General features: G+C 34.6%; 1 protein-coding gene across 1 annotated transcript; it reads right to left on the bottom strand.

The window, feature by feature from the left end:
* Positions 1-1,244: 1,244 nt before the first annotated feature.
* Positions 1,245-6,174, bottom strand: LOC139872372 (voltage-dependent chloride channel 1, chloroplastic-like). Its single transcript, XM_071860231.1, has 4 exons — positions 5,413-6,174; positions 2,703-2,870; positions 2,412-2,618; positions 1,245-1,874 (listed from the first exon to the last, which is right to left on the bottom strand). Exons 1-4 carry the CDS (start codon positions 6,061-6,063, stop codon positions 1,656-1,658), a joined length of 1,245 nt encoding a protein of 414 aa, XP_071716332.1. The 5' UTR covers positions 6,064-6,174; the 3' UTR covers positions 1,245-1,655.
* Between the last annotated feature and the right edge of the window lie 4,263 nt (positions 6,175-10,437).

Raw genomic sequence — 10,437 nt, forward strand, 5'->3', positions numbered from 1 at the left:
TTCTCGGCAAGACATGAACTCTTAATACCTTCTTCGATCAAAGACCAAGAATATCTATCATTATTAAAGCTGAAAACGAGCTTGTGATCTTTTACAGACCCTTGAATATTAATCTCGAAAACCTTGCCATTAACCTTAATCTCGATATGGTTGGACCTCCATGATTCTTGCTGGAATATCTAAGGTTTGAAGGAATTTTCGGAGACTGAAACTGAAGGGTAGTCGGAGAACAATTGTTACCGGTAGTTACATCCACGAAGCTTCTCCCATTCCAACTTGCCCCTTGAGATAATCCAAAAGTCCCAGATTTTACCTTCTGTTCAATCGTACCAGTCTTCAGCATCTCCGCGGACATGCCATTTTCAGAACGAGCAGCATGATTCTTTTTTCTCTCCATAGCTTTGTATACTCTAATCTTTCCACCGTTGAAGCGAGCAGATTGCAAAACTCTAGTGAAGTGACCGACGTCTCGAACCCCCTCGAACCTCACGAAACCAAATCGTTGTCCACCCGATAATCGTTTCCTAGCGATATAAACGTCAATGACTGAGCCATATTCATCGAAAAACTTCCAACAGTCAGACCGACGCCAATGTTCCGGGAAGTTGAAAAACAAAAACGAGATAACCCGATTTTCACGAGCTTCGTTCATATTCGAATCGGAGTGTGTATTCTCGTACACACTCTTAGCCATATGACATGGAGTAGCCTCACATCGCGATACTCAAAAAATTTAGTTGTTTGCGGTGTTTTTTGAGATTCAAATTTGCATTTTAATTCAATTCAACCAACCAAAATTTAAGAAAGCATCGTTGTGTATCGTTTCACAGAGAGGGAGGATGCTGTTTATGGTAAGACGATAATTTAGTATATCTTTAGACAATACTATTGATGTTTGCAACTTTTAGCTTCGACATTCGGTATCATATCGAACAAGGTTTTACCTTATGTCCCTTTAACCACATCCCCATTTCCCTCCTACATCCTCTGCATGATGAACGGCATCGCTCTCAACTACAATCAACGTACCTTTATATGGTGGGTCACATCCATGTTGCTAATCCCAGAAGTAGCATTAAACCCAGGTTTTAAAGACTCCTACAAGTGTAGTATTTTGGTCCCCAATGCACATTAAACAACTACTGTTTAATGTTGGAGACAAAGCTAGGAAAGCACAAGTAAATTTAAGAAGCACATTTTACTGAATTATCAGCTTTTTTGAACCCAAAAAAACGAACAGCATATATTCATACAAGTGAAATTAAGATGCGTTTCAAGATCAGTTGTTTTCTCGTACATAAATCGACATAGAAACCAGACTTTGTTTCCCGAAAAAAACGAAAAGGGTTGGCGTTCGAACCCAACGACTAGTTACAAACCACTGCATTCTAATGTACATAAGTGAAAATGCATGTTTATATTCTTCTGATGTAATCATATTTCGGATAAAACACACATTTTATCGATACAAGCTATGTTAAGAGAGCAAGCTATTCTAAATTTCTAACGACCTTCATGATTTTTATTACCAAAAATATTACCATATACATACTACTAACATGAGGTGCATCCTTTTTAGTCGTTTAACGTCCAACACTTCCATTATAATCGGTGTGGTGAAAATGTGATTACCAAATATCGGACGTAAATGATGACTAGTTATCGCAAGGATGACTGGTTAGATTGTTTGGTTCACCTCCAACTGTAGGGTGCCCATTTGGTGATGAGTTCCGGGATGCAGCCTGATTTTTCATCATCAAAATTTCTCGAATTTTTTTCTCACTTTTTATTGCCTCGTGTACATGATCATAAACTCGTATGCAGAGCTCATCTAGAGCAAGCATCTGAAATGGCTCTTCAATCAGAACTCCCACCTGTAGATTCCCATATAACAATTTCAGTATCAACTACATAAAATTATAACATGGTAGTAAGTTCATCATAAATCACACAAAAAAATAAATTCAAAAGATCATATTATGTTTGTACTTGGTAGAAAGGACTAATAAACTTCAGAAATTTGAAACATTATAAAGGACGAAACCCATCACGTCCGAGTCACATAATCTGACTTTAAGATAAATATTAACGAAAGTTAGACGTAGGGACTATCCGTGCAAAATTTGCAAACTGCAGGACTATCCTTGCAAGAAAAAGAACTTAGGGACGAAACTTGCAAGATTTGACAAACCACAGGGAGTATGGTGTAATCAAATTTTTTGTAAATTTTAGTTCAAAACTTCGATAGTTTCTTGAAATTCATAACAATAACTGATAAAGGGAATATATTGGGACTAAGTTTGCAACAAAATCCAAGAGTGACAAGTCAGTATATAATTAGTCAACTGGATTCATATTCAAAATTAGTTTTTTTGACCTTCAAAATTCGCGAGTTAGAGAAAAAGAGAGACCTCTTCAATGCAGAATAAAGAAGCGGCGCTGACAAACGTAGCAGGAACCACAATCCAATTGCAATCATCCCATAATATGATTGGAAGCGTAAGATGCCACAGAACGAGAAACCTTGACGTCAAACGCGTGTACGAAAGAGGTATAGGAATGCCCATAATTTGTTCACATACACCAATACCTTCATGGAAACAAAAAACTTTCGATTCCTGCAATTATAAACGCACAAAATGTTACTCCACATACACTTTGACCATGAGGTCAATTTTGTAATTTTACATATCAAAATTTACCAACACAGTCCGCTTTGGTTCCTCCAAATCAAGCAGCTGCATGCTTTGAGAGATGAATTGGATGATGCAACGTGGACGATGATTTGATCTGAGTACTACTTCTAGATCATCTTCATCGAGTAGATATTCAAGGTCTCTTCCTATATCAGATTCGTATTTCAAATGGCACTGCATTTAAAGCGTAAAAATAATCGAAAGAAAGATTATACATCCCTAAAATACTTGTTTCACTGCAAGAAAGATTATTTCTAACAAACAACTTTAAGTAACATAAGAATCGATTTTGTCACCTATATCATAGACTATTTCAATTTACATACACATCACCTGACTTCAAAAAAAAATCCATTATCACCATATTTAGAAATATCAGCGCTCTTCAGCAAGCCCCCAAATACTACTAATATTACAAATATTCAATATAAAAGTTTTCTCGTCAACATTCAATACAAAAGAATCAAAGAGATTATATAAGTTAGCTTCACCGAAAGTCAAAAACTTGTGATGATATGTGAATTTTGGCGCACTTTTAACACATGATTTTCTGGTTAAATACATCATACAGTTTTTTCATTACGTTGCATAGTCCTCCCATTTTGATAAGAATGTAATCTTTGAGCATTTTCATAAGAATGTAATCTTTGAGCATTTTTCCATGTTCAGGTTAAGGAGAGTATTTTTTTTTTTTTTTACTCGGATGTACACGGCTAACCCATATTACAGTAATTGTCCCTAGACAAAAACGCACAGTTTAAGAAAATGTCATAAAATTACTGTACTTTCTATTTTTTTCCAGTTTTACCTTTACCTTCATTTCTCCTTTAATCTTATCCGCATATATTAAGGGTATAATAGAACTTAACTTCTTATTCTTTTCTATTTATGGACGCGGACAATTGATTTGGACATTCTAAAATGGAATACTGTATAATAAATTAGGTACGCAGGTAGTACAAACTAATTAGAAATAGTAATATCATAATATCATTACTATTAACTCAAAGGATTACAGATGACATCCCATGGTGCCTAATATTCGCCGACGATATTGTATTAGTTTCGGATTCACAGGATGAGCTTAACAGAAGGCTAGAGCAATGGAGGATCGCCCTAGAATCAAATGGCCTACGGATTAGCAGACTTAAATCGGAGTACCTTAGATGCGATTTCAAGACGAGCGAAGAGGAACAAGAGGATATAGTGGATGTCCATCAGACTTTACCTCCACAAGAGTCCTTTAGATATTTAGGCTCGATGCTTCACAAATCGGGAAGGATAGATGAGGACGTGGCACATCGTATACGAGTAGGATGGTTGAAGTGGAGGGCAGCGAAAGGGGTGTTGTGCGACAAGAAGATACCCCTCAAATTGAAAGGGAAATTCTACAAGGTGGCAATCAGACCAGCCATGTTGTACGGATCAGAGTGTTGGCCAATGACAAAAGCTTAAGAGAGGAGGATGGAGGTGGCAGAAATGAGGATGCTTAGGTGGACGTGTGGCAAGACCATGCTAGATATGATACCGAATGGAGTTTTTAGGGAGAACTTGGAAGTTGGGAACATAACCAACAAGCTGAGGGAAGGACGACTTAGATGGTTTGGGCATGTTAGGAGGCGCCCACTTTTAGCCCCGGTTAGGAGAGTCGAGGCCCTCGTTGTTGGGGGCGTAAGGAGAAGGGGTAGACCCAGACGTAGGTTGGAGGTTAGATTGAAGCTTGACATGAAAGAGCTTCTACTGACGGAGGACATGACTTCTGATAGGAGCCTGTGGAGGAGTAGAATTAGTGTAATTGAGTAAGACTCTTTTTTAGGCATTTTGAACTTGATTATAGGCGCTAGAGCTTGGTATATATATATATATATATATATATATATATATATATATATATATATATATATATATATATATATGGTATCTGTTTTGCCTGTATAGATGTGTATTGCATCTCGGTATCTATGTGTTTCTTTTTAGGATATATATAGGGTCCCGTGTATATGTTTGTATCTGTATTATGTATGTATGTATGTATCTAAGTGTATATGTTTGTCTGTATCGGTACCTAGGTATATATTCCTATGATTGTATCTCTATGTATGCATGTTTAGGTATAGGTTTTTATACATGCTTATGTGTGTGGGAGCATATTTATGTGTGTGTGTGCGCGCGCGCGCGAGCGAGCGAGCGTGCGAGCGTGTGTGTGTGTGTGTGTTTTGATTGTTTGCATGTCTACTGGAAATTACATATTACTGCGCATTATATTATTCATGCTATCTGTCTTACTGCTGTGCATTACTATTTTATGTGTTTTCTTTTTGGCTACTTTGTATGGTTGCACCTTCCTACGCGCACATAACTCTTACAGGTACGTATGCCCGCACTATAACGTTTTAATGAGTTTTCTTGGCCGGAGGTCCTTTAGGAAGCAATCTCTTGGCTCTCGAGTAGAGGGTGGGACTATCTTATCTAGTCGCGGGTTCTATACCCGCGGGTGGAGTAGTGACTTCCCTCTAATCTAGGGTTCGAGGAATGATTGTCTACACTCCACCTCCCCCATACCCTACACTCGTGGGATTGGGTATTGTTGTTGTTGTTGATAATATCATTATATAAAATATTATTTATCTAATCGCATGTTTGACAGTCCTATCCTAAGCACAATAATCAGACAAATAAATAACACAGTAATAATCATAACCACTGAATTACAGACCTTAAGAGCAACCGGAAAGGCCATAATATACTTCAAAATTGAAGCCTTCAAACACGAATCATTATCCACACTAACAATCACTTGTCTTGCAAAATCATTTGTCCCTGAAATCACTTTACTCCAAGCCTTCCTCCCTTCCTCAAACCTTGAATACGAAGCTTCCGTTCTAAAAACTAACAACAACGCCAATGCCGGAGCCGTTAATTGGTACGGCAACGACGAAGCTCTTAATACCGGAAATATCTCCGGTAACAAATGCCATAACACGGCTGTGTTGTAACTCGCTACAAACGCAGCAACCGATGTAAACGCGATCACTGGTGGTACTAATGATAAAATAACCCTAGAACTGAGACTAGATAACAAATGTCTAATGTGTCTTAATGAGCTACGGTGTCGAACCCAATCTTCGTGTTTATAGAGAGGACGGTTTTGTTTCATGCGCCGTTCTTTGATTCCATCAGCCCAATCGGGGATTGATCGGAGAATTGAGATTAGAGTTATGGATTTTGGTGGTGATTGGTGGTTAGGGTTTTGGGAACATGTGAATTTGGAGGGAAAATTGAGGGAATTTTTTAGGGGAATTTTGGATTGCGAAGAGAATGAAGATGATGATGGTAGAGATTGAAATGGGGATTTGGGGGTTGTCATGGATGGATGGAAATTAGGGTTAGGGTTTGAGTGAGTGAGAGCATACTTTGTTTAAAAGAGGAGTTTGAAAAAGTGTTGCTGGAGTAAAGGGTGGTTAAGAACGGTTCGGTGAGTGATTTTTTTTTTTTTTTTTTTACTCGTATTGGAAAGTATTAAATAAATAAATTAATTAAATATTCATTTAAATTCATGAATTAAGTTGAGATCCAAGGAACAATGAGAGCGTGAAAATCACATGATTTTTTTAAAAAATAATTCAAAAATTCATTTTCTCGAAAAAATAATTTTCTAAATTTTTTTCCGAAACTTTTATTTTCAATTTTTTTTTACAATCACATGTAATTTACGTGCACAATCACATGTGATTGATATTGTACAATCAGATATGATTGTTTTTAACATGCATAATCACATGTGATTGGGTTTACAATCGCAAGTAATTACATTCAGAATCACATGTGATTCTAAAAAAAATCGAAAAAAAATATTTCGAAAAAAAGATTTTTTTTTTCAATCACATGTGATTTCGCGTCACATGGCGCGCCCTCATTGATCCCATGAATTTCAAGCAAATTAATGGATGTAAGGAATTATAACTCATTATATATATATATATATATATATATATATATATATATATATATATATATATATATATATATATATATATATATTGGTAGGATCAAGAGGGAAGTAACCAATCGGGGGAAAGCGGGGGGAAGCAATTTTTTTTTTTCGTTTTTTGAAAAAACTTTGTTCACGAACATTATAGATTTGATGAAAATATGAAGATTTAATAACGATACTTTGTGATAAATGTTTTTATTTTGGCGGGAAAACGCTCGAAAAGTAATATATAACAATTATCGTGTTTTTCGAGCGTATGTTGAGGTTTTAGATATTAGGGTTTAGATATTAGGGTTTAGAAATTTAGGGTTTAGGGTTAGATTTAGGATTTAGATTGAGTTTTTAACACGAACGGTTTAGAGTTTAGGGTTTAGGGTTTGGGGTTTTAGGTTTTGGGTTTAGGGACTAAACCCAAAACACCAAACCCTAAACCCTAAACTCTAAATCGGGCTAAATTTTACTTCACAAAACATGAAGAAAAAAAAAAAGGTTAACATTCTTCACGATCAATATTATCTTGAATGTTATTTTTGTTGATCGTTTTTTCGCCTAAATTCATCAAGAAGTTTCTTTTTTAAATGTTCATATTTTTGTGTGATCTTGATGCCTGAAAAAAAATTCCAAAAAAAAAACAAAATTTTTTTTTTCTTCTCCCCGCTTCCCTCCGATTGGTTACTTCCCCATTGATCCTGCCCCTATATATATATATATATATATATATATATATATATATATATATATATATATATATATATATATATATATATATATATATATATTTATGGTTCCCCATTGATCCTCCCCATGGATAAGCTTAAAAGAAGTACAAACCGGATAAGCAAAATAAATTTTTTTTTTTTGAATTTTTTTTTACATTCATAAATCTGCATTAAAATGCACCTCTAATCAATTTATTTCATAAAAAAAAAAAGTTCAAAATCTTTCAAAAATCGATGATGAATGGTAAAATTAACCATTCATCGGGTTAATTTATCATTCATCTTGTTTACGATTAATGATAAAATTAATCAATGCTAAAAAAAACCAGATGAATTGTTAAATTAACCATTCATCTGTTTTTTTATCATTCATCATAAACAGATGAATGGTTAAATTAACCATTCATCTGCTTTTTTAGCATTGATTAATTTTATCATTTATGCGAACAAAAATGAATGATAAATTAATCAGATGAATGGTTAATTTTACCATTCATCATCAATTTTTACCATTCATCATCGATGTTTACCATTCATCATCGATTTTTGAATGATTTTGTTCAAAAACTTTTTAAAATTTTTTCGTTTTCTTCTATTTGTATATTAAAGGATCGTTTTTTTTTTAAAATTTTTTTGAAATTTTACTTATCCAATTTGTGCCCCATTTAATTGGTCCACTATATATATATATATATATATATATATATATATATATATATATATTCAAAAGTTCAAACGAGAACCATAAAAAAGACGAGAACTGGAACTTTTGATTTATAAAGATTTTCACATGTAACTAGATTGAATCACACATGAACGTTGATGAAGAGTATGAATGAACATAAAATAGTTGAAAAACACTTATATTTTACTTATATAATTCAATATATAGTTTCTCGTTCACATGTGCATATTTGTTTCCTAACATGTGAACAGTTTCATAGAATTAACAATTTAACATGTAATTTGAGCTAATGAACATATGTTTGTTGCATTTAAACGCATAAAAACTATTGAATTAAATAATTCTCGCAGTTCTCACCTTTTTAGTGGTTCTCGTTTGAACTTGCCCTATATATATATATATATATATGTATATGTATATATATATATATATATAGAGAGAGAGAGAGAGAGTTTTCAATGTATATGTATATGTATATGTATATATATATATATATGTATATGTATATATATATATATATATATATATATATATATATATATATATATATATATATATATATATATATATATATATATATATGTATAGAGTTTTCAATGCGATGGTTGTCATTAGGAGATTGGGCAAAGAAATACATGACCTTAGACCATTTATAACCGTGCTAGGCGTTTCTTACTCGTGTTTCTTGCTTTTTAACGTTTTAAGTGAAAAAGACATGTTTCTTTTTTGGGTGGAGTAGTGGTGGTGTTGATTTTTGGTGTTAATTAGGAGTATTGTGATGATGCGTTAGAATATAATTGGGTTAAGTATTGTAAGAGAATAAAAATAATATTTTTAAATTAATAAAAAAAAGAAAAAACAAGAAACGACTGTTTCTCCCCTCGTTTCATTCGAACGCCAACCTCACAAATGCCTGAAAGTGACGCGCCAATACAGTTGTTTGCGGTGTTTCTTCGTCGACACGTGGGCAAGAGACGACGTCTCTCTTGCCCGATACAAATGGTCTTAGACTAAAAAAAATTCTCATTACGATTTTGTTTATATTATAATTTTATTTTTTACTCTAAATCAAGATTGCAAAAGACGTGAGACGGGGTCGAGACGGTCGGGTCCTAAAAAGGTCGAGACATTCGAGAAGGGGATCGAGACGGACGTTGACCAAATTTGACTTTTAGATATATAAGTATATAAATGTATATATGTGTACATATTTTAAATCCAAAAACTGTAATCAACAACTTTATACCCATAATCGCTATCACCGTTAATATAATACAAAAAATTCAAACTAAAATACGACAAATTTGACCATTTTACAGACTTTCTGGCTTTTTTGAATTTTGAGAGACTTTGACCTGATTTTTTTCAACTTTGACCCGAATTTTGACCGTTGACTGTCATATTAGACGGTTTTCTTCAAGACGGGACGGGCTAGTCATCAAACCGTCAGAACAGGCATCGCAACGGCTGTAACACCCGCGTTTTGGGCCTAGATGAAATGACCATTGTACCCTTAGGGTATGGTGTAATTAGTGATTTTAATAATTATATGTTTATAATTATTTGGTTATTTAGTTGAGACCAGTTTGTGACAAGGGTCACAGAACAGGTTCCTTTGTTGAATTTGGACTCCGTTAGGGTCTCCTAACGATGTACGAAAGATATTAGATAACTGGTAAATACCCGTGTGTCGTGGGGTATGGGTTTTAAACCCCTTAAGTGTATGTATCTGCTTCTTTCACCCATTTTTCTAGACTTTTCCTAATTAAGAACGTACCTAACTCCTTCATCCTCTCAAACCCTAAAGATCAAAGCTTGTTAGTTTGTTGAATTCGAGCTAGTAATCTGTTACTTGTGTGTTGGTGATCATCACAAGGTAAGTGCTTCGTCGATTCATGCTTTGATTCTTGTTGAAATTGGGTTTTTTTTCTGTTCTTGACTAAAAGTGTGAAATTGGGCTTGGATCTTCATATTTGATGTTTGTTATGCTTAATTGATGTTAGAAATAGGTTGTATATATGTTTAGTAACTTTCCTGTGCTTAAAATTTGGTCAAAAACACTTAGAAATCGAGTTTTTGGGGAAGAAATCACAAAATCAGCGAAATTGGTTCGAAACCCAGTTGCTACAGTACCCGAGTTGCTACAGTACCCCCGAGTTGCTACAGTACCGAGTTGCTACAGTATCACTATTTGCTACAGTGTCACTATTTGCTACAGTGTCACTATTTGCTACAGTACCGCTATTTGCTACAGTGCCACTATTGCTACAGTGCCGAGTTGCTACAGTACCCCCGAGTTGCTACAGTACCGGGTTGCTACAGTAACGAGTTGCTACAGTGTCA

This window comes from Rutidosis leptorrhynchoides, chromosome 10 (assembly GCF_046630445.1).
Source record: "Rutidosis leptorrhynchoides isolate AG116_Rl617_1_P2 chromosome 10, CSIRO_AGI_Rlap_v1, whole genome shotgun sequence".
NCBI lineage: Eukaryota > Viridiplantae > Streptophyta > Magnoliopsida > Asterales > Asteraceae > Rutidosis > Rutidosis leptorrhynchoides.

Coding starts and splice junctions, on each gene's coding strand:
- LOC139872372 (XM_071860231.1), bottom strand. CDS start 6,063: ATGACAACCCCCAAATCCCCATTTCAATCTCTACCATCATCATCTTCA. Junction 2,871..5,412: donor CCTTTCCGGTTGCTCTTAAG/GTCTGTAATTCA, acceptor CTTTAAATGCAG/TGCCATTTGAAATACGAATC. Junction 2,619..2,702: donor AACCAAAGCGGACTGTGTTG/GTAAATTTTGAT, acceptor TTATAATTGCAG/GAATCGAAAGTTTTTTGTTT.